Raw genomic sequence first — 23,043 nt, forward strand, 5'->3', positions numbered from 1 at the left:
TCAGGGGGAGGGAACAGTTGCCCGCTCACAGTTGCCCCTGGTTACAGCTCCACAGGAATGACTATCCCAGCATGCCTCTGTTTTAGGTGGGAGTGGAAGAGGTTACGCAACAAGTACCTTGCGCTCCAGAAGCAGACGATGGCGCAGATCAAGAGGTCGCTTCTACCAGCAAGCAATGCATACCACTCACCGAGGAACGTGCCCTCTCCATCGTGCGCAAGTCCAGCAGACGACACGCCCGTCCCTTCTGCTGCTACTGTTGTCAGTACGGAACCCGAGGGAAACACAAAGCTGCCAGTTCCTCCACTGGAATTCCAGGCAAACGTAATTGTGAAACTGACAGCGGAAAAGCCCATTACCAGTGCTGTGGAGTTCAAAGTATGTCAGGGAGGAGTTTTTGCGGGGCAATATTGCGCTAAACTCTTCCACTACTAGAAACTGTGCTTTTGTTCCGCAGAACAACCTTCGGCACTTGACGTATGTGTCGTATGTGGACGTAATGGAAGGAGATACAGTCGCGTACGTTAGGTGCCCCGATGAGGACAGTGCAAAAAAGTTCATCAGAACAGAGAAGCAGTCCTTCTGTGGATCGCTGGCATTGTTGTCTGGTGAGTGCTTTTCTTGTTCCGCTGTTGTACAGTGATGTACTTCCTTCATTTATCTTGTGGACTTTTCTTTGGTCCATGACTGCACTGCTGCACAATTTTCTTCTTGCCTGAAAAGGTGATGAAGAGCGAGAGTACTGGAAGAAAATAAATCAAGACCGAAAAACAAGACGTAGCCAGAAAACGAAACAAAAGAAAAGAGGAGTTGAAAAGGTAAGGTCACGACAAAACTTCGTTTTGTCGCGTTTCCTTGGCCCCAGTCTCTCGGTGACATCTGTGCCATGCCTACAGGACGAAAGATGAAGGGAAATGTGAAGGTTTCCATTATATGGAAATGGTGCATGAGCTGCTCCATGATTATTCAATGTCTGTGTTATTGATCTCAATTGCTGCAGTATTGTGATAAAGCTGGTTTATTGCAGGCTACAGATAGCCATTGATATGTGATGCTAGAGTTGATGAAGCAGTTAGGAAACTTGTGTCTTGTTCCTGTTTGTAATTTAGGTCGCACAATTGCATTTCAGGTCATGGCTAAAGCACAGAAATTGATGGAGAAGAAGAGTAAACACACACATTTCGAGGACCTATAAGTCACGTCGCAGTGGTGTACAGTTTGACAAGTCTTCATTTCAAGCAAACCATATCCCATACAAAACACAGGTGATGATCACACTTCATTCGCACCCCAGCCAGTTGTGCTGTGCTCATTGAAGCAGTTGTGTGGTGTCGCAAAATTGCGGAACGTATGCAGTTTTCAGAAATGTAAAGTTAAAAAAAAAAAAAGACATCCTTCCTTCAACAATATGGTGTTTACTCTGGTGGCCAATAGTGCTGCAAATGGTGCTCCAGTCTGAGAGGGGCAATGGCATATTGGACAGTTGCTATCATGGGGATGTAAAAACAAACAGTTTTGTGGACAATAAATAGGGTCTGTAGTTAACGTTTCCTTGGGTATGGGTAGAGCCCTGTGGTGTTTTAGGGCAGGAGGACCGGGGAGCAGTTTCAGTTCAAGGAGACCGGGGAGGATTCAGTCCTGCTTTGATCTCTGATCCGCCTTCGAGCACATATAGCAACAGCTTGTTCCCTAGGAGTGCGTGGATCGACGCCATGATCCACGTGCACCTCGGTACACGCAGCGCATGTCGCACCAGAGGTCGCTGGCATGCCCTGCACCCCAGAGCCGTATATTAAAAGGGAGTCTGGCCACTGGGAGGAGTCACAAAAAGAGGCTCGACCTGTCAATCACAGTTTCGCTCCTCTGATTGGTTTGCTTTCTACCAAGGGGGTCGCCATGACACCATACTGCCACCCAAAATGGCGACGAAAACAGACACTGTGAAGCGGGGATTTCGTGACAAAAAATTTGACCTTGTCAGCCAACCTAGTTCTATAATTTTTGCACATTTCTTAGAATATGTTTTCTGAGGTACGTGGCATTCAGCCTTGAAATTTTTATCCATGTAAAATCGGCAACCAGTTAGGTATAGTTTTGGGGAGTTAAAGGGAGACTTTGCGAGGATTTGAAAAAAATTACGAGACCATCATACCGAACACAAACCACTATCTCGATACTAAATACAACATTCGCATTCACTCCACGCGAGTAATTAATTCAGAAATGATGATAATAGCAAACCAAACTGGGAAGAGCTCCATACTACGGCGGTTCGTCCGGAGGAGGATACCGTGACGTCACCCAGCATTGTCGTCTGCTTCGAAACCTGCATTCTCCCTTGCGTTTTGAAGGAAACAAAAAAGGACATCCCATGTAGTTGCCGTTTCCGTCGTGTAGCAAATCTCTTGCCGCAACCACTCATGCAACTTATTGAGCCGACCATTACAGTGTCGATTGCAATGGGACAGAAGGGAGTACGTCTTGGAAAAAGGTTGTATCCTTCCAAAACACGAGCAGGTCAAATGAAGTAGTGCCGGGAAACGATGCCGGATGATGTCAGCAGTGTGTTGCTTTCAGCACCCTCTCGCTTTGTAATAAATTCATTTGAATAAAATCTGCGCAGTTTTGGAATGAGATATTTCATACACATGTTCCCGACATCCCAAAGGTTACGGATATACCGAACCTTTGTGGTGATTTTGTTGAGGGCACATTTGAATCGTGCAACTACAGTGCCTTCAGTTCAATGAAGGCTTCAAACATCGTTCTTCATTATGGCTCGGGAAGAGAAGAGCACGCCCACAAATAACTTCATTTTTGCGTTCTAATTGAATGATGGCAGTATGCAATTGGGCATTGCAAGGTCTGTGTTGTGTTTGTCCTTATAAGCTTAATTGACTCATCCGCTACAATGTTTGGTGTTCTAGTTTGACACCCTACAAATTACCCAATACGCAAACGAAGTGTGGGAGAGAGACATTTGCTGTGGTAGACAACAATGTGCATCCTCAATATGTGGCACCTGTCAGACCTATTAAGGATTCTTTGCACTATAGGTTTGAAAAACATGACTATGTCTACCTAAATATAAAAGATGCTTTACTCCACTGAAACAGATGAGAAACTTTGTACATGGGTCGTGAGGCAGCATTTATGTTGTGAAGTTTAACGGAATGATCGTCCTCGTCCTCGAAATCCGCCGCCGCCACCTCCCCGTCCCCTGAACCCTCCTCTGCCTCCAAATCCACCACCTCTGCCACCAAATCCGCCTCCGCGGCCTCCAAATCCTCTGCCTCTTCCGCCACCACCGCGGCCTCTGCCACCTGGAACACAAAGTAATAATTTTACTTTGCCCCTACAACACCAAGCACTAATTCTGTGGCCTCTTAGATATGAAGCGTACACCATGTACTGATTAGTACTCTGGTTGTCGCGGAAGGTTGAAGCCACTGCCCCGCTACATAAAAAGGTGACATTTGGTATGGTATGGAACGCTTCTTCATGCAGTGATTTTGGGCCATAATTAAGGCCCTTCTTTTTCTGCTCCGGCAAATCCTGAATTCCGCAGCAGTACCAATTACTTTATTATTATTTATTATTACCAATTTAACCGGGGCTTGGACTTAACCAATATCTCATTCGCGGGGCAGTAGCTTTCATACAATCATGCTACAGTACGGCAGAGAAAAAGCAAACGACCAACGTACCGCCACCTCGTCTGCCAGCTCTGTTTTGGTTACCGGGCAGAAACCTCTGCAAGGGCATTAGCTTGTTTGGGTCAATGTAAAACTGAAATTGAGAAGACAGAGAAGTGAGAAAGCACATCCATGTTGTCTTACAAATCTATATATAGGGCCTGACTTTTTCGGGTTTTATTTTTGGCCAAATTCGGGGGGTAAATATCGGGTGATATTTTTGATTTGAAAATTCGGGTGTATTCGGGTTAAATCCCGTTACGGCATATTCTGTCGTCAGGAATTCGGGTGTATTCGGGTGATTTTTTTTGTTTAATAAAAATTTGTCTTAACATGGAACTAATGTTTAGCAATGTTATCAAAGTTTATTTTAATGCACGCTTATGAGTGTGCCACGCGACCCGGATGTTTTCGGGTAGATTCGGGTTAAACCCGAATTTTACAGATTTCGTTCGGGGGGTAAATATCGGGCAGATACGGGTTTAACCCTAAAAAGTCAGGCCCTATCTATATACTGTCTGTATTGGAATGGACCTTTCCAGAAAAAAGCACCTGTGCCCCCTAGTGAGCGGCGCAAGCAGTCTTGGGTTGTTTGAGAGACGCTGTCTGCTTTTTTTTGCATCCTGACGGACCACGTGGGATGTGATACATTTAGCGATTGTTTTACTTTGTGAACAATGTTGTGCACTGCTGCTCTCTTTTGAGAGTTCAAGGCATACCAAGAGTGCATGGCTTGCTCTTGAGAGCCCTCGCTATCTCTTCCATGTCCGTTACAACTGGTAAGTTCTAACACAGAACACAATAATCGCAGCAAATGATCACGTTCCACACAGAAATGCAACCAGAGAAACTTCTGCATGGCGTCTCCTGACTGGCGCTCCAATTTCCCATGATACCTCGCGTGCCACAGGTGGTGCTGGCTTTTCTCAAAAGGTCTATTGTTACAGAAGACCGGAAATGTGTTTTTCAAAGTTTGAGTTTTTCTCTTGCTCACCTTTTGTTTCTCACTGAACGAGTGAACTTTGACTTCATCCTGAAGCTTTACGGACACAAACTAAAATGTACATCAAGGGCAACATAACTGGTAGAGATGAATGAGTACTGTAATTACATGACAGCGGAATAGCAAATATAAAAGAAACATATTCTCGTAAGGATACATAGTCCTTAATAGGACCAAAAATCTCGTCCACTTTCCCAATCTGCTGCTTGTTTTGCAAATAGAGTGGGGCGTTGAAGAACGGAACCCTTTCTTCCGTCACTTTGCAAACCAGGTCATCTTGACATGGGTGGCTGAAGAAGGCAAATTCTGTGGGGGTACAAAGGAAGTTGGGTACAAAAACCAATTGAGGAAGCTTTCTATTTGCTAATCTTGCATGTACCCTAGTCAGACAGCACAACCTAAGGCCTCAAATGTTACAGAATAACAGGACCATTGACAGCGGTTTTTGGAGTCTGTGATTCCTGGTAGTTCCTCCTGATATGCTTTGAAGGCTCTAGCCTCCGCTTCCGTCGACGAAGCTTTTCGTTGTCAAACGTTAAAATTTTAAGCTGATTGCTAAACAGTGCACTGTAAAGTGCCGTTTTCCCTGCAAAGACAACAAGCATGCATGGGCAATTACATCTGGTGTCGAGAGTATCCGAGTCCGCTTGCACAAACCTTGAGGACATTTTTCAGCGGCATCCTCAGTAGCTGTGGCAGTGCCTTATACACGAGCAGCCATGAGGACGGTAGAGCGTGCCCGAAGAACTGCAGAACCTACTGCGGACATCACTAAGGAATCTCCTCAATGTTCATGCAAGCAGGCCCTGGTTTCTTCCTACATTCCAAAGTAGGCAGTTTGGAGGCTACAGAGTTTCGGGAGCTCTGTAGCTTTTGTATCTCAGTTTCTCCTCGAAGGCCCTGTCGCTGATATCTGGCGTGACTTCACTCTCAGGTTTTGTTTATGGCCTTAGCATTTTGAGGCCTTAAATGTGCCTGTCTGACAGGGATAATACATGTGCATAAAAAACTTACCAACTACTTCCTCCGGTGGACCCTGGTCGTACCCACCGTATCCCCCTCGTCCTCTGCCACCTCGGAAACCTCCTCCTCCTCTTCCTCCCCCGTAGCCGCCACCACCACCTCTACCTCCATAGCCTCCATTACTACCTCTACCTCCGTAGCCTCCATCACCACCTCCCCTTCCCCAACCGCCGCCTCGGCCCCCTCGGTCACCACCACCACCATACCCTCGGCCTCTGAAGCCTCCACCCCCACCATAGTTTCCACCTCCGCCGAAGCCCCCTCTGCTCATGGTTCTGGAAGGAAGGAAGACAGAGTACAAATTGTGTTTCTCATTACATTATCTAGCACGGTTTTGGTTAAATGCAGTCTCGAGAGAACTTTAGCTTGAGTCGTTTGAGGGAAGTTGACCGAAAAAGATGTTGTCACTATATATTTAATTACCTCATCCACTCCAAAGTTCGTCCTCCTTGGAGTCCGTCGATATTTGGATTCGGGATTCGATTACCACTGATTACCAACCGCAAGGTTACGTTGTGTATATGAAACGTTAGACAGCTGTCAAGAAGCCAATAAAAATGCTTTGTCATTTTGTTATTCTATCAGACCAAGTGGGGATACCGATTCTGCTGTGCCGGTATAGCATAATGATAATTAACAGGCACACGAGGTATTGTCTGAAGAAACAGTACCCGTGTATCTTTTGACAGATTCAGTGTGTGGTGCTTACCTTTCTGTTAATCTGTTTCTTAAACTATAAGTTACGTAAATCCTCTCAAACTTTAAACACACGGACACGTGCCGGCCCAACTCACAGCGCCCTTAGTTGCCAGACAGGAATGCTATTGCTACTGCCGCCGTTTGGGAACGCACGCGTTTTTCTAGGGAACCTCAGTCGTTCCTTTTGGCCAACTTCGCGTACAACTAGGATTATACAGCTGATAAATTTAGATACAAAGATTTGAACAATCATTGTACACGCACATGTGGGTGCAGCAGCCAGCAATTCCTACGAAACTACGCCTTCAATTGTTCGGTTTCGCAATGGCGGACAGTTCGATTCCGGTTTTGTTATTGTCGGGTTTCCTGCATGAGTAGCTCTAGCTCGTTATCAAAGTCAAATCGCCGCAGTCTCTATGTACAACTTTATTGTGAGAGTAGCTATTGGATGGACTAAATCTGTATGCATAGCACACACCTCTACATAAGGAGGCATACAACTAACAAAAGGACTATGTAACAGCCTTCAATCTCAAACGTTTCTTGAGATTCTGACAAATGTCTTGGAAAGGTGTCTGGCTTTCTCCTGCAACCACTGGAATTCTACAGAAACGTCTAAATGACGGAGATGTCAGGGCAACATTCTGTCCCAGGGCAAAACCACTTGAGCACAGCCAGTACAGTGCAACATCCTGCAAAAGAAAAATGTAACGTGCAATGCAACAATATATAACAATGCAAGCAAGCTGGTCTTGATGTTGGCAACTTCTTCCCGAGTCTGAGGGAACGGCAAATGTACAGAACACAGAAACGGACAGCACAAGTTCATTCTGTGTTCTGGGCATCTGTCTTGGCCAAACTTGGGAATACGTCGCCAAAATCAAAAAGACAAAATTTCTCGAGAAGGCAGCGTGTGTATTTAGACTCACAAAATATGTAATAGAAACCTTTTTCACACTTACCGAGGGCATCATAGAGGCAATGGGAATCATGACCAGGGACAAAACTCTGAAAACATTGGTAACCACCTTGGCATATCTTGTTATGTTCCCTGCTCTCTTCAGAGCATTCATCTGTGACAAAGGAAGATCACAAGTTGCAGAAAGCATATTCCTGTGCAGTAAGTTAACCTATGAGCTGCTGGGTAGCATGGCACTTATCCATTCTTAAGAAAATGTGTTGCCATTCAACATCCCATTTTCTCTGAAAAGGCTATTACCTCAATATTAAGCAAGTTGACTGCTCCAAGAAGAACTGGCATAATAAAGAGTGGATCAGGTACAGTCAGATTTGTAAACCATAGTGCTCCTCCAACAGAAAGCTCTAGAAAGAGGGCTTGAGCAGCTGAAAAAGAAAAGAAAAATAAATTTGTATAGGTGTGCAGTATCTTTTATGGCAGGAAATAGAAATACATACCCATATCCTGATAGGGCATCATAAAAGCCATGTTTCTTAGTGCAACGGAGAAGCTGATCCACACTGGAATCTGGACCAACATAACAACTGTAGATTTAAAAGGATGACAGTTATCTCTGATGATGAGCTTGTTTATTTGTTTCTTGAGCTAGAGTAGGAGACATAAGAGTGTGAAAACTCTGAAGCCAACGTGCCAAACATGAGCACAACAAACCCCTTCACACAACACAGGGGCCAACCTACGCTGTGCTTGTACAAGAGCTTTGCCCGTTTCTCACTGAGCTTGAACATCTTGACAGCAAGATTGGTTTCATTCCTGAGCTCTGGCACAAGTTTTGCAATCTCAGGGTTCAAGTTCCTGAGTCTAGCTAAGACATGATTCTGGTAAATTGCCAATGGAAAGGTGGTGACTGTTCGTAGCGCTAGCGATGTCAGTATAATAGTATGACACCACGACATTCCTGTGGTCAGGTGAACGTATTCCAGTAGCTGTTGTGCGAATGCCACTGGCTCCGAGCGGGATAGAGCCAATGCCCACGACTCAAAAGAAAACCGACGGTGTACATTATTCTTGCTGTTGCTGGACGTGACGGGAGGGTTGAGCAAGCACGAAGCCTTCCTTGACGTTACAGCAGAAAACTGCCGGTGCAAGTGCACGCACTTGCGCACTTGACACAGTCCGTCAAACGTAACTGTTCTGTACATCTTTGCAACATGCAAAGGACAGGCAAATGCAGCTGCAGCTTCTGTAGTTGCTTTTGCCTCCGCACAGATTTATGTTGTATTATTGCAGTATCGTTCTAACATGAATCTCTGCACAACTCATTGATCACACAACAGCAATTCCAGGAATTAATTCAATATAAGGCGCCCGCCATGGATCAAGTAACCACCGGCAATGCTTCCGCTTTGACTTGTACCGTCAAAGTTTTTGAGCGCTCGTTGAGGTAATTGATAGACACCTCAGAGTTTTATAAGCATTCTAAACACTTCTGTTAAATAATTTTTCCGCAAGGAACACCACAATTCCATTATAGAGTTCATGTTTATAATATTTTTGTGCCGTCGGCATGGTAGACATACAGCGCCGCCGCAGCCAGTGGCTAGTTCTAAGTCAAGTTCAAGCCCATCTCTCCCCTGCTTTCATTTGTTTTCAAAAGTTGTTCCGTGCTTGCGTTTTTTGTTGAGTTCATTTGGGATTCTTGCATGTCAGTCACAAAAACGCGTGCGCGGTGCTTCGTATAATAGTGGCAGCCTCGAAGGCAGTTTTATACTCATGGTAAGTACACGTGTTGCACAGTCGTGTTGCAAAAACCATGCTGAACATCGTCGCCTCTTTCATGTTGCCATTCGCTGTCAGATATAGACACGTGATACACAAATATAGTTTGCAACTTCTTTTTGTAACTACCTTGTGTTACAAATGACATCACAAGTCACTCCGAGCGAATTCCAAATTGGCTTCGTTTGCTGTTTTAAGAGCAGGCATGTAAAACACGATGCTGTGCCAACACGGACGCCAAACTTCTGGCGTATGTTTAATGTGGCAAGAAGCCGTAAACTTGCGTAATTCCTGCATAGATGTCTTGTACGGTGTATCTGAAACTACTAACTCGGATTGATGTAGTCACCATTTGTTGAACTCGGCACCTGCCTTCAAAATCGAAACTAACATTGGGGTCACTTTTACCTAGACGTAGTTGATATTGTACAGGGTATGTGCAGAAAAACGTGACCCGCATTTTTACATGTAACTCGTTGTCTACTTCGAGGAACTTCCGGTGGCGTACGATGGCGTATTTATGCGTGCGAAAGCTACAAAAAAATTCTGGAAGCCATGCCCAGCCTAAAAAAATAAACAGAGCGCGAAAACATGGGCTTCCATGCATTAGAATAGGGCGGTCATCACGGTGCATGGTAGTGAATTTCAGTCTCAGGAGAGTTATGTGCAGGCACCGCCGATGAGCATCTATGTGGGACATCGTTTCGATTTATGCACCGATAGCTCCCCTAGCGGTACTTGAACACAACTCTCCTACGTCCACCATGTTGCCCTATTCTGATGCACGGAGGCCGACGTCTTCGTTGCTCCGTTTATTTTTTAAGCTGAGTATGGCTTCCACAATTTTTCTGCAGGTTTCGCACGCGTAAATGCACAATCGTGCGCCACCGGAAGTTTGTTAGTTAGGTAGACAACAAGCTATGTGCCTAAATGTGGGTCATGTTTTTCTGCACCCACCCTGTAGAATACCGTTTCACCCCCCTATGACTCTTGATACAGGAGGAGAATGAATTCAAGTCATGTGGCCGGGGGGGCCGAGGTGCTCGCCTCCTTGCAGCTCTTCAGCAAGTGCGCCGTCCTGGAGAAATACCTTCAGACGGTTCTGGGGACGCTGCACCGGCAGTAAGTTATGTCTCACAGAGTTGTACTTTTCTCAGTGCTGCCATTTTTTGCTGAGAGATTGGAGACCTATCATCTGGCATCACATGCTAACAGGTGCCCTATATTCTCATCCAAAGTGATCCACCAGATTACATTACATGTCAGATTACACCATATGTAATACAGTCATGCTATGTACTGGTCCTGACAAAAGTTTCTGGAACACTCGAACGGGGCATTTGGTCCTCCATGCGACATTCTACTGGCGAGCGGAGATGGGCTCCTTTACTAGTTCAGAGGGGTGAGTGGGTGCGCTGGTAGTGACACACTGCTGTAGTTTCGGTATCACTTGAATGTGATCGTATCGTGGTTTGAATTGGTGTCGCTGTCGGCACGCTCCTCTACCCTTTTGAACGAGTGAAGAAGCCCGCTTCTGCAAGCCGCTAGGGTGTCGTAACCGAGTGGTAAAATATATATTCGCGTGTTCCGTAAGCTTTTGTTGGGACCTGTACCATGTTTGAATAGGCTGCAAAAGGGGCGCCACACCGTACGCTGTGGCTTCTGTGAACAACGTTGCTTGTTCTAGTTGTCCCCACAGTGCCCCTAGATTTTCCCTAGCTCACGGTCTCATGTTAAGACGTACATAATTTTGACATAGGTGGTGACGTAGTAGTTACTTTTTGCACTGAAAAGTAGTCGGCGAAAGAGGGCCGATTACCATGAACAGGGACAGCGGCAGCAATGACTATGGCACGCATGCCTCGGGTAATGACTTGTTCCTAGCTTCAAATCCCTTTCAAGACGTTGGAAATGGTGCAGGGTGTGTAACTTTGCATTTCATCGGAATAATGATTGCATTTCGTTTGCAATGATCTTTGCATTTAGTTGTTTATATCTTGTACGCGTCAGTTGAGGATCTTGAGTACTGGACACTCCTGTCTATCTTAGCGATACCCGATACCCCAATATCTCACCCCATGGTTGGTCAGGAGGGTTACCTGATACACGAGATACCCATGGTCTTATCTTGGGAGCTTTTGTGCATGTGTGTTTTCTTTTGGTGGAACGCGTTATGCACAAGTCTGCACATGCTGTACCAATTTCAATATTTTACTTTGCTTCGCTTTTTGCCAGATATGTCTTCTTTAATATTTTGTCTTGCGCAGCAACAACAACCCAGCACATCTACTGCAGAGGCACCGTTGAGCAGACCCAGCCCCACCCTCCCTCCTGTGGCTGGAAGAGGTGCCCTCCTGGAAAAGCTTATGTTACAGTCTCGCTCTTCATCTGCGGCGTCCAGTGACTCTGGTACTACAAAAGTCGGTAAGTTTCTCTTGGGCATGCTGCGGTGATGTTTTAGTTGTAAAGACTGTTTAGAAATTTTGGGTTATGAAACACCAATTCTCGTATGTGGACACATTGTTTGGGCACACGATAAACGTTTTGAGACAAATATGTTTTGTTTTGGACGTTGTGTCATATATTCTGTGTTCCCTGGCACTGGGGTTTGACTGATTTTGCTATGGATAACCGAACGGCCCAGTTTTTAGCAATCTTACTTTTAGTTACTTAGTTACTTTTTGTGCATGGGTCATGTTGCAAATGGTAGGGCACTAATGTGACACAAATGTACGACACAGCCCCTGGAAGAGGCCTGTTGACTGCGTTGGGCAGAAGCATTGCGCACACACCTGTTGGACGGGGGATTTTGGCACAAATTCGACCACCGTCTGAAGTCGGGTCGACATCGTCTGTTACGACAACGTGAGTGGAGAAGTGCACATCATAACTTGCGGATCAAAGATGATTTTGGTTCGGGGATTTGTATCTTAACATGACCACCACCACCACCACCCATTCTAGGCCTGCTCCCTCTGTGACAGCTTCTTCACGAGCATCACCAGAGCCTCCGGTTGAGGAGATGCAACAGTTAGTCGTGAAAGAGTTTAGAGGCAAATCTGGAAAGCCGTGAGTAAACCCTCGCTGCTGTGCGCTGCCCAGACCTTTGGTGTACATTCGCCCACCGATATTTCAGACTTCAAAAATTTGGGCCTCCCAATTTTTGGGACAAAACTTTTTTGCACCGTCAAACGCCCAATAGAGCGCCGACGTATTTCAGCTTCCAATATTTCGGACAGACTGCCCGGTTTTTTTCGTGCTCATTTCGCTCCGAGCATGCCTATTTTTTTCGGACTTGTTGTCTTCCATGAGGCAAAACAAACGAGAACCTACGAGAACAACAACTGAGAACCTACGTGTGTCGTCTTCTGTGTCCGTGTCTCTCGGTCTTCTTCATGGAAAACAAACGTGCTACAGTGCGTTTTGGGAGTCGATATTTCGGACCGCGCCACAGAGGGAAGTGCACCGACCCTATAAAGTTGTGCGTGTGTTGCCCCTTTGTTTCAGACGCATTTCAAAACTTCAAGATAGCTGACAGAACCTCGTCGTCAAATGAAGATGATCAGACGAGCTCGCGGAAGCGTATCACGACAAGGCGATGCTAGCAGAAATTAGCCGTGATGCATTATCCTGTGTCCGCGCCGCGAAGCAAACTCGTGTCGACAGCTATTTCGAGCCGGTGTGAGTGCTCAAACGAATTTAAAAAAAAAAAACATTGCGGATTTAAGCCTTTGTCTAAAAATTCGGACTGATTTTGTGGCTGCATCAAGTCCGAAAAATCGGTCGGGCGGTAGTATGCCGTTGCAGCTAAAACGTGATTTGACCGCTATTTCCGCTTCAGCGTCCCAGTAGAGGTGAACTATGTGAGGTTAGAGACCATGCCTGGAATGGGAGTGTACGAATACCATGTGGACTTCAACCCGCCGATGGACTCCAAAAACGTGCGCTTCCAACTCATCCGTAGTGACCCAGTGGTGGAAGCGATAGGGCGTACAAAAGTGTTTGACGGGGCGAAGTTGTACCTCCCGGTTAAGTTGCCTAACAAAGTAAGTACCTTCGACCCTCCCAGCTTACTTTTCTTAACGGCGCACCTGGTGATTGTGTTGGAGAGTTCGCTCACGCGCCTTTCGTGTTTTCGTGCAGGTTACGAGCATAGGGTCGCAGCTACGTTCAGATGGCAGCGCTGTGATGGTGCACATAAAGTTTGTAAAGAAAACACCTCCGAGCCAGTGTGTACACCTCTACAATGTACTCTTCAAGAAGGTGCTGCTTTGCCTGCAGCTGACACAAATTGGGCGTAATTATTTTGATCACAAGGGAAGGATTCCGATACCACAGCACAGGCAAGTAACCAGGAGATAGCAACAAGCACTGCATTTTTTCTTTATTTTTAATTACGTTAATTTTTGCGAGAGCAGAGAAACGCATTTTGAGCATTAGATGCACATACAGTTGAACCTCGTTGCTCTTCCCTTTCAGCGGCAAAAACGACCATTTTTGGGTGGTTCAACAAGTATGGTTTTTGTGGCTGACAGTATCGCTTCAGAATAGGTTGCGACAGAAGAAATTGTAGCTAAATGAATGTCCTATCGAATGATATAGGTTTTAGAAAACCAGCTGTCCACGTATTCCCCAAAATTAATTTGGGGACAAAAAAAATTTAAGAAAGAACTCGTGAGGATACACTTGTATCTTGAACAAAAATGTCAACCTTGAAGTTCCAAAATATATAAAATATGGGAAATTTTGTCAGAAATAATGTCTGAAAATATCAACGCTTTTGGTCAAGAAGTTATTGAGTTGTGGAAAAAAACGCTGACACTCATGCAGTACATGCCATTGTGTGATGGAGTTGCTTGAAGGAGTAAAACAGGAATGAACATCCTAATTTCCAGAAAAGATGTCAGTTTCATGCTCAGCTTTCCTGTTCTTGTACCACATTTTGCTGTGTCACTGCTTTTCCGTTATTTTCTGGTTAGTTTCGAGGCAAGAAGAACAGCACCAGTGCAAGTTCTACGTATCCTTATATTCGGGACAAAAATCCGGTTATCCGACATCTTCAGAGTCATTGTTTGCGTTCTAATAAATTAAACAGATCCCAAATATGTTTAAAGTGTGAGTATTGCGCACTTGCGAATGAGGTGCGCTGCAGGAAAATGCTGCTGTGACAATGACAAAATCTCCATGCCGCCTCTTTGGCGCAGAGCCAGTTTCACAAATCGCTACCATGAGGACAAGTTTAAAACAAAACTAAAACTGAATCTGTAGTGTTTAGAGTATCCACCAAATGTCGCCGCTTGTCCATATGTGCTCTGGAGGCTGCGTAGCGCGGCTCGCAAACTGTTGCTCACTGGTGATCAACGCTCTGTGGGCAGGTAAGGAAAGAGTTACCTCAAAGTCGGATATATATAAATAATATCAGTTAAGTCTAAGGTTTCTTGAGTCGTGGAATTGTCTCCTATAGTACTTGCCGTGTGTTCACTGATGCTTATCTCGAAAGGTTTTCGAGACCAAGTTTGGATATCTCGAAATTTCATCAGCGAAAATTTCACGCTTCACATACTCATGCCCCAGGCAGTACATAGTTCACGTCAGGACGGCTCCGATTTAGCTTGATCAATCGATGGTTGGTCAATTTGAGGTCAAGTTATCTCCTTTCGTGATGACTAAAAACATTTGTTGCTCCTTAGGTTGGAAGTTTGGCCAGGCTACATACAGTCTGTTGGAGAATATGAAGGTGGCCTGTTGCTTAACTGCGATGCTTCGTTCCGCGTACTCCGCACCATAACAGCACGAGATATACTGTACGTTCATCTTTTTTACTTTCCCTCGATGCAGCCTCCTCAACTGTGACTCACGTGTGACTTATTGTAGGTTCGAAATCTACAATGCAGCACCAAAGGACTACAAAACAAAGGCTGTTCAGGCACTTGTAGGAAGCATAGTGATGACACGCTACAATAACAAGACATACCGCATCGATGATATCAGTTGGGACCTCAAGCCAACGTCATCTTTTAGTGCACGGAATGGAGAGGAGATCACTTACATGGATTACTACAAGTAATGTCCAGATCACATCGTGGAGTTGTTGCTGTAGAATCCTCGAGCTAGAGATGATTTTTAAGTATTGCATTAAGGTATCGTATCATATATGCTGTCAGATCACAGACACCTTGGATGTGTCTTATTAGTTACCTGATAAGCTTTGTAAGCGGAACTAAAATTTAATGTGGTGGAAGTTCCAGTGCAATCCAGTTAATTTGAAATTTAATATGAACTGGTGCTCTAATCCCATCAAAGTCACACGTATATTTCAATAGGGGAAAACGGCCAGTAAATCGGAACTTAAATACAGTAGAACCCCTTTGTAGTAAACTCTCTGGGACCATGATGAAATTTTACTATATCAGGAGTTTTATTATATCAGGTGTGCCATTGAATGTATGGGATTCTATCGGGACCGCAGTTCTCGTTTATTATAAGCAGAGTTTCACTACAAGAGGAGTTACTATAAAGAGGTTCTACTGTTGTGCACATAAATTTATTTGAAGTGCCTGTTCAATACATACAGGTGGAGTATTCTGCATCCGCTTTCCTTCTTAGAGCCCGATACACAAACTGGGTAACCAGCGATTAAGCTCATGTGGCACATTGATTTTACTTTAAGATGTGCAGCGCAGATTGTGCACATGCATGTTCACCTAAAAGTCTGGGCTCCTAGAGAATGAAAACCAAATTTCTAGCTTTTATTTAGCTGGGGACTGGTTGTATTTCAACTTTGGATTGTTGCACCATCTTTGTTGCCATAACACTGTTCTTTAATGCCCCTAGGAAAATGTACAACATCCAGATCAGTGATACAGCACAGCCCCTTCTTATTCACCGGCCAAAAGAACGGAAGGGAGTTGAGGCACAGGTTAGCTATGGATGCACATCCTGTTTTTTTACTTCAGCATCGTACAGCATAATGCGTTAAGGGAAGATGTTAATCCGATACACTATGCAAGCATGTCAGCTGTTCACACCACTCCCCAGTTTCTCTCTATCCCTATTGGGCGTGGAGTGACCTGATTGGTCCCTCTCCCAAATAAGGAGGGTATTTCGAGGTTGAGGCGCACACGGTTTCTTTGTGGGCCCATGTCTGTCTATGAATACCCCCTTATTGCTGCCTTGTAATTGGACAGACACTCTGTCACATGGTTTTCAAAAACTAAACCCTTTCCCACTGTCGTAACGTATTGCTTCACAACATTTCTGTGCGCCTCCATTGGAAAACATGATTATCTGGTAACTGGACGATACCTGGCAAGGACTTGGTTTCCCCACGCTTCAGTCAGTTTCATTTAAAGCATTAACAATTTATAGCCCGATTTATAGCATAGCCCGATGTCAAAACCAGCTTGCAAATCTTTTGTGTATCAACTTCAACTGCTACTTCAGGGGTTGTCAAATGTAATGTCCCAATACGGTTAAGTTGCCATTTGCCACTGTTATCAAATGCAGACAACGATAACCATACGTTAAGTCTTCAAGCGTACTCCGCATCGCGCATGGCTGCAATGAGGAAGCTCCGCGAGGAAGTGATGCGTGAATTTTACTGTTTATTCCGCAAATAATACATTAAGTACAGGTCCACGCTTCACAAAAAGAATGCACAATGGGGTGTTTGTAGTGGGATTTTAGGGAATAGCTGTATGAATGTGCACAGGGCCTATGTTGCCAGTGGGGGGGGGTTCCTTGCTATGCCAACAAACACAAAAGGGTTCCCTGGGCTGTCAAAGTTTGAGAACCCCTGTGCTATGCTAGTTGTCAATAGTGTTGGAAAATACAGGTGCGTGACTGGCCAACACGATTATTAGATGTGTAGATTTTGATGAAATAGAATCTGGAGAACACCTTAGGGAGTCAGCTTTGCACAGCTTCTTTGTTTTCAGTGCTAGAATGCTATTGCTAATTCCGAGATGCTGTCATGCAGGCGGAGGAACAAAGGCTAATCTGCTTGGTGCCAGAACTGTGCCTCTTGACTGGCCTCACCGACGAGATGCGGGCTGACCACAGGATCATGAAAGTAAGCACCGAGAATGTGGCGCCACTGTTACGGCCTCCGGCTTAGGAAATTCTCCGGCTTAGGAGATCAATTCAAATTTTTCCGCAACATGTACAGTCAAACTCCTTTATAGCGAACACCTTTTTAACGAAAATACCACTACAGCAAATTTTTGGCAGCTGTATCGGAGACTCGTCATGGTTCGCTACGCCTCGCCACGCCTCGCCGTACGTTCGCGCCGGAATATGATGGTGGATGTGCAAGAGGCTCATTCTTTCCAGAATATTTATTTACATGCAAACATCAAAACATCTCTGGGGCAGAAAATAATCTGTTACACGTACTTGTGTTGATTGCTTCAGCCGTGACTATGAATATCGTTTTGACGTCAAGTCCAACCCAACCCGGGTTTCACCCTAAAGGGTGAACCTTCAATTCGGGGTGCAAATTCGCGGAAGAATCGGGTAAAACCCTAAAACTTCAGGCTCTAACCATTGGTGATTCGTCCCTTGCTCAAGTTCCCTCGGGCAGAAGTGATTATATTTTCAAAGGTATTACAAGATTGGGTGGAGATATGTGACAAAGATCAGTTGGCCTGGTATTTTGTCATGTTATAAGCCCATTCAATCTTGTACCACTGTAATTTTTTTTTAAGTATATGCCGTGTTTCGGGGCGTCTCAAATTATAATCGCGGAGAACCCTGCTCATAAGGAAACTTAACGCTTAATAAATAATAGTCGCTCTCCCTCCGACACGCGGCTGTGCGCTTCCAAGCAGAAGCGAAATCTGGTGAAGCACGGCATTGCACTGCATTTTGGTTTTGCAAGTTACTGCAGCAAGTGAGCTGATCTCAATTTTTTTTTTTTTTTTTTCAAAAATTGTGACAGAAGAAATACTTACTTTGCTGCTCTTGGTCACAGGACATTGCAGGTCACACACGGGTAAATCCAACGCAGCGCCAGCATGCTCTCATGCAGTTTGTGAAACGTGTCAATGATTGCCCGGAAGCAATGAAAGTCCTCGGAGACTGGGGTGTCAAGCTGTACAACAGCGCTGTCACGGTAAGCCACGTGCCATCACCTGTATCCCGTCAACATGTTCCAGTGTAGTTGTAAAGCAATTGCTCTCTCTCTCTCTCTCTCTCATTTCTTTCTAGCTGGACGGCAGAATTCTCCAAGAGGAGAAAATAATGATGAAGTCGAAGAGCTACTTCCATAAAGGCACTGCTGACTGGGGACGTCTGTTGTCACAAGACTCTGTCATACGCGCGGTAAGTACTGCATGTCTACTGTATTTTGTATTGCTGTTATGCTGACAAGGAGAAAGGTTTATCTTAGTTAAGATTAAGATTGTGTTCTGCACAACTTTATCGCTGTTGTCAGAACACCGAAAATTGCGGTTCACATCCTGAAATGCCAGGAGCAAAAGTGCAGCAATGGCTGTTACAGTGTCGTGCATTTACTCATATAGGTGAACCTGGAGAGTTGGGTAGTTATATTCTCCAAGAGGGACACCCAGCGTGCCAAGGGATTCATGGAAATGATGTCTCGCATCTGCCCGTCCATGGGAATTCAAGTCCAGCAACCCCTCACTAAGGAGCTTCCGAGTGATAGTACAGACAGTTACTTAAGGGCCATCAAAGATGTTCTCAGCCAAAGGGTATGTACATGCATGCACACAATACATATGCTCTAATAGCGAGACTGGTCGAGCTAGAATGAGCACCCTTGTTTGCTGCACAGCAACAAAATCTTGTATGAAAGGAAAGACAGTGCAACAGAATTGAGCACGAAGGGACTGCATTCGAACCCACAAGGGAGAACAGTTGCACTACAGGCTCCCAGCCAAGAGCTTGACAAGACATGTTACATGTTGATATTAAAATTGCCTTGAGTTTGAGGGGAAAAAACACAGGACGAACACAGGACGAGATGAACAGATAGTGTGTTCGTCCTGTGTTTTTTCCCCTCAAACTCAAGGCAATGTTAATATCAATTCAACACCAGCTAGCTTGCCTGCTCCTGCTATGTTCATGTTACATGTGTCTGGCAGTCAACAGGCCTGTCCCACGCATGCTGTTGCTCGGCCTTGCACAATGCACAAGTGATGGTGGTGCATTGCTGGGGTTCAGGCTGAACCTGAACATTCCTGTTGTTAGTTGTTACTTTTCGTTGTTGGCTTTGTTTTGCAAAGACTTTTGATGCTGACCCCTTTGGCATCCTTTACCTGCTTTTCCACCCTCCATCTCCTCGTACCGGCTCCGACGCTTCTTGAGGTGGTTGCTTAATGGAGTTGTCATGCACGGAGTTTTCATTCGGGCATTACACGTGTCTCATATTGCCTCCGAGGGAGAGAGCTTCATGAAGAAACGCCACACAGAACTCATGCTTGATGTTACAGCCCAGTGTTGATTTGACAGTCTCAGATTGACAGGCTCTTGGTAGAGCTGATATTGACGTTATCACTGCATTGTGCAAGCACGAAAGAAGTACCCAAATACCGCGCAACCACAGACACTCGGGAGGCAAAGTGCCAGCTCATTACTGCTCGTATACCGGTGAAATGCGTCGAGACGCTGCTGAAAGGTGCCGCTAGTCGCACTTGACAACCGAAAGCACGCTATGTTTGCCAGCTTTATTAAGGCTTATTTGTTGTAAGGCTTGCCCTAGTGTGCTTGTCCAGCGTTTCTTTCCACACTTTGTAGTTCGAGTGACAGTATCGCCCATAGCGTCAGTGGACCATCACCCGAAGGTGTGCGCAAATTAAACAAAAGCACCGCAATAACTTCGGTAGCACTAACAGCATTGCGAAAAGCAATCGCCCACGGTCGCTGAGACGCGCGTGAAAACGTGGGTGCGCAAATTACGCGATTTTTGTTTTCTTGTCATTTTTTAGTGCTAAACTATGGGTGTGCAAATTCTGTGATGGCGCAAAATATGTGAGCAAATACGGTACTTCGAATATTTGCTGCTTTTTATGTGCTATCTTAGACGGTACGGGGATTCTTACACGCGCGTGCGAGCCTCTGGCAACCTGCTTGCTAAAGGTCAGCAGATTTTCTAGACAAGGTTCAGGAAATTTGGTGCACTTAACGGCAAATTGTGTGTATCTTCTGCAGACGCAAGTTGTGGTGTGCATCTTCCCCACTAGTCGAGATGACCGCTACAGCGCTGTGAAGCGCCTCTGCTGTGTGGACATGCCCGTGCCGTCGCAGGTTATAATTTCCAACACTATTGGGAAGCCGGACAAACTGAGGAGCGTGGTGCAAAAGATAGCTTTGCAGATAAACTGCAAGCTCGGTGGAGAGCTGTGGGCTGTGGAGGTGCCAATGGTACGAAGTTTCGAGAATTCGTGCCCAGTCATCGGTGCAGTCGTACAATTGGATTGTCCTTTTTGCAGACCAACGTGATGGTTATCGGTGTGGATGTGTACCACGACACCACAAAGGCCAACAGATCAGTGTTGGGGTTTGTGGCGAGTCTGAACCAGCCTCTGACGCGATGGTTCAGCAAATGCTCATTCCAGGACAAAGGGAAGGAACTTGTCAACTGCCTAAAGATCTCTATGCTTGAAGCTATTGTTAAGTACTACGAAGTATGTATAACTTTGTATACCCTTCGCTTGTGCTGCGCTTAAGACTAGTTGACATATAGTTACACCATCTCAAGTGTGATATTTTTAACTAAGTCTTCCCTTGAAACAGGTCAACCACAAGCGACCCGACCGGATTTTCTTTTTCCGTGATGGGGTGGGTGACGGTCAGCTCAGCTACGTGAGCGAATTTGAAGTGGATCAGCTGATACAGTCGTTTGTGAACATCAGCCCCGACTACAGCCCAAAGGTGGCAGTCGTGGTGGTGCAGAAACGCATCAACACGCGCATATTTGCCAAAGTGGTTGGTGTCTGTCTCATTTCTCTGGTCTACTTTTTAGTTTCTACTGCTGTGTAAATGTATTCTGAATGCCTGTTGCCATGCCAGGACCTGCTGACTCGATATTGTGTTAAGTGGGTTTTACCGTGATTAACGCTAAAACACAAGGCTCTATGCACCAACAAGCACTACCAGGAGCTATTGTATGCTTGATCTGGCATATCCATTTTCGTACTTCCTGTTCGTGTTCCTAAATCAGCCTCTTCAGTTCCATTATGAGACCGTACACTGTGCGGGTTGTGAGTTATGACAACCTTCTTCTGCAGAACCGCGGAGAGCTTGACAACCCAATGCCGGGCACAGTTGTTGATCACACAGTCACTCGCAGGGAATGGTAAGGATGGATCTTTAATTTTTTTAAAATATATTCGTGACTACTTAAAATTGCATTTGTGCTTATTGAGGAAGGCTGTCTTACAGTGATGCTATAGAGAAACAGAACTCATTGCTCCCGCCTTGTGGTTGCAGGTACGACTTCTTCCTCGTTTCCCAGAAGGTCAGGCAGGGAACAGTGACCCCAACTCACTATGTAGTTGTTCGGAATACTACAGAGCTTTCACCAGACCAGATGCAGCGCTTGTCCTACAAGCTTACCCATCTGTACTACAACTGGCCAGGAACAGTAAGGGTCCCTGCCCCTTGTCAGGTGAGAGCAATCATGGTGGAATACTGGTGGTATGATATCTGTGGTCAGCGTTTGTTTTGCGATTCATATGTGCAGTTGCAAAGTGGGGTCAGACTGGGACCAACTTTCTTCTTTTCCCCTCTTCAATTTCCATTTCACTGCCCAGAGAAATTGCTTCTCTAGGTCTGTAAAATGGTAATGCAGCCGGGTGCGTTTGACGGGCCGATGGCAGGTGTCAGCGATACGAGCTGAGTGCACCGAGCTACTTGGTGAAAGGGATTGTGTATCGATATGGGTTGTACTTGCTGTAATCATATCATATTTGCTCACAAAAAGTTGGCTCATGAAGCTTTTGAGCATCTAGTAAGAATCGGGTCATGTTTTAATGCACACGAAAATTAAACATGAAGCAAGGAGCAGCTATGTAACATGCGATCCCCAATCAAAGCCAATTTTTGCAGAAGCTAAAAAATATTGCAACATTCAGTGTGATACTTAGTCCCTGAAACAGATTATCGGCGATACACTTGATAATACATTGCAGCAGCATTTTCAATCTACAGTGTGTGAGCATGCTGTCATCCTTGTGAATGTCCATGTGCCCCTTTTACCATGTTCCCATCATTTGTCACGTCATAGCGCATGACACTTGACGTTGCATGAAAAACAGAGAGCTTGGACAGGGTCAAACGTCCCTTCTGCACCCCGCAAATTCTTGTATAACGCCGCTATGTAGAGAGAGAACATCGTACCATAATCGGAAATAGATCTGTAGAGTGTTGCATTACTGCTGTAAGTTTCGCTTTGGCACATGCTGGTGAGCAACATCTGAGACATGAGTCAAGCGGCTGCAAAATAATCTGTATATTGTGCATCCTTCACAGTACGCACACAAGCTTGCATACCTAGTGGGTGACAACATTCACCGGGAGCCTTCCTCACTGCTCTCGGATCGCCTCTTTTACCTCTAGGAGGCTCATCTGTGTTCACCTTTAGGGAGACTTTTTTGTGGTCGTTGCAAAAGTCAGCGTCATTGTGCAACGTTTGTGTTTTTCGTGAGCGAGTTGCTGTCCTGGATCATTTATTCACTCACAAAAGTGTGACTTACATGAGAGACCCATTTTCATCTGTACATACTGGCAATAAAACACGTTTTTTGTTAATGCTCCTCCATAAAAATCACCGGCTGTTCACTGAAACGACTGTGTACACCGTACGTCTGCGTCGACAGCAGGAAATACTGCGAGAAGTTCTGTTATGTGATACAAAAAGGGTTAGTTTGACAGATTTGTGGAGTGTCGAGGGTTGGAGAAACATT

General features: G+C 45.3%; 4 protein-coding genes across 5 annotated transcripts in view; 2 read left to right on the top strand and 2 right to left on the bottom strand.

The window, feature by feature from the left end:
- The window catches only part of LOC135368606 (la-related protein 7-like), a 175,204-nt gene extending 172,570 nt beyond the window's left edge, over window positions 1-2,634 (top strand). For both annotated transcript variants that reach the window (XM_064601996.1, XM_064601997.1), the window contains 4 exons: window positions 87-378; window positions 458-608; window positions 724-818; window positions 1,130-2,634. In XM_064601996.1, coding sequence (XP_064458066.1) covers window positions 87-378; window positions 458-608; window positions 724-818; window positions 1,130-1,195 — 604 coding nt within the window. In that variant the 3' untranslated portion in view covers window positions 1,196-2,634. The remainder of the gene's footprint in view (window positions 1-86; window positions 379-457; window positions 609-723; window positions 819-1,129) is intronic.
- Window positions 2,635-3,082: 448 nt separating this feature from the next.
- LOC135367880 (H/ACA ribonucleoprotein complex subunit 1-like) lies at window positions 3,083-6,541 on the bottom strand. The gene is made up of 6 exons (XM_064600982.1): window positions 6,431-6,541; window positions 5,713-5,996; window positions 4,856-5,004; window positions 4,690-4,749; window positions 3,708-3,789; window positions 3,083-3,323 (listed from the first exon to the last, which is right to left on the bottom strand). Exons 2-6 carry the CDS (start codon window positions 5,990-5,992, stop codon window positions 3,166-3,168), a joined length of 729 nt encoding a protein of 242 aa, XP_064457052.1. The 5' UTR covers window positions 5,993-5,996; window positions 6,431-6,541; the 3' UTR covers window positions 3,083-3,165.
- A 290-nt stretch (window positions 6,542-6,831) lies between these two features.
- On the bottom strand, window positions 6,832-8,744 carry LOC135368613 (cytochrome c oxidase assembly protein COX18, mitochondrial-like). Its single transcript, XM_064602007.1, has 5 exons — window positions 8,080-8,744; window positions 7,837-7,984; window positions 7,640-7,764; window positions 7,383-7,493; window positions 6,832-7,112 (listed from the first exon to the last, which is right to left on the bottom strand). Exons 1-5 carry the CDS (start codon window positions 8,539-8,541, stop codon window positions 6,933-6,935), a joined length of 1,026 nt encoding a protein of 341 aa, XP_064458077.1. The 5' UTR covers window positions 8,542-8,744; the 3' UTR covers window positions 6,832-6,932.
- Window positions 8,745-8,949: 205 nt separating this feature from the next.
- LOC135368611 (piwi-like protein 1) lies at window positions 8,950-22,904 on the top strand. Its single transcript, XM_064602004.1, has 20 exons — window positions 8,950-9,115; window positions 10,118-10,240; window positions 11,386-11,542; window positions 11,860-11,983; window positions 12,083-12,187; window positions 12,960-13,164; window positions 13,262-13,461; window positions 14,809-14,922; window positions 14,993-15,181; window positions 15,953-16,037; window positions 17,097-17,189; window positions 18,090-18,230; window positions 18,326-18,439; window positions 18,640-18,828; window positions 20,288-20,500; window positions 20,569-20,763; window positions 20,873-21,064; window positions 21,367-21,434; window positions 21,569-21,746; window positions 22,610-22,904. Exons 1-20 carry the CDS (start codon window positions 9,113-9,115, stop codon window positions 22,694-22,696), a joined length of 2,775 nt encoding a protein of 924 aa, XP_064458074.1. The 5' UTR covers window positions 8,950-9,112; the 3' UTR covers window positions 22,697-22,904.
- The last annotated feature ends 139 nt before the right edge of the window (window positions 22,905-23,043 follow it).

This window comes from Ornithodoros turicata, chromosome 9 (genome assembly GCF_037126465.1).
Source record: "Ornithodoros turicata isolate Travis chromosome 9, ASM3712646v1, whole genome shotgun sequence".
NCBI lineage: Eukaryota > Metazoa > Arthropoda > Arachnida > Ixodida > Argasidae > Ornithodoros > Ornithodoros turicata.

Excerpts from the sequence above, each read along its gene's own strand:
- LOC135367880 (XM_064600982.1), bottom strand. The coding sequence starts at position 5,992 with ATGAGCAGAGGGGGCTTCGGCGGAGGTGGAAACTATGGTGGGGGTGGA. Across the intron at positions 5,005-5,712 it reads TCCACCGGAGGAAGTAGTTG|AATTTGCCTTCTTCAGCCAC; the intron begins GTAAGTTTTTTA and ends GTACCCCCACAG. Across the intron at positions 4,750-4,855 it reads TTGGTCCTATTAAGGACTAT|TTTGTGTCCGTAAAGCTTCA; the intron begins GTATCCTTACGA and ends TGTACATTTTAG.
- LOC135368611 (XM_064602004.1), top strand. Across the intron at positions 13,165-13,261 it reads CGGTTAAGTTGCCTAACAAA|GTTACGAGCATAGGGTCGCA; the intron begins GTAAGTACCTTC and ends GTTTTCGTGCAG. Across the intron at positions 20,764-20,872 it reads CTATTGTTAAGTACTACGAA|GTCAACCACAAGCGACCCGA; the intron begins GTATGTATAACT and ends CCCTTGAAACAG.
- LOC135368613 (XM_064602007.1), bottom strand. The coding sequence starts at position 8,541 with ATGTACAGAACAGTTACGTTTGACGGACTGTGTCAAGTGCGCAAGTGC. Across the intron at positions 7,765-7,836 it reads GATGCCCTATCAGGATATGG|CTGCTCAAGCCCTCTTTCTA; the intron begins GTATGTATTTCT and ends TTTCTTTTTCAG. Across the intron at positions 7,494-7,639 it reads TCAACTTGCTTAATATTGAG|ATGAATGCTCTGAAGAGAGC; the intron begins GTAATAGCCTTT and ends CCTTTGTCACAG.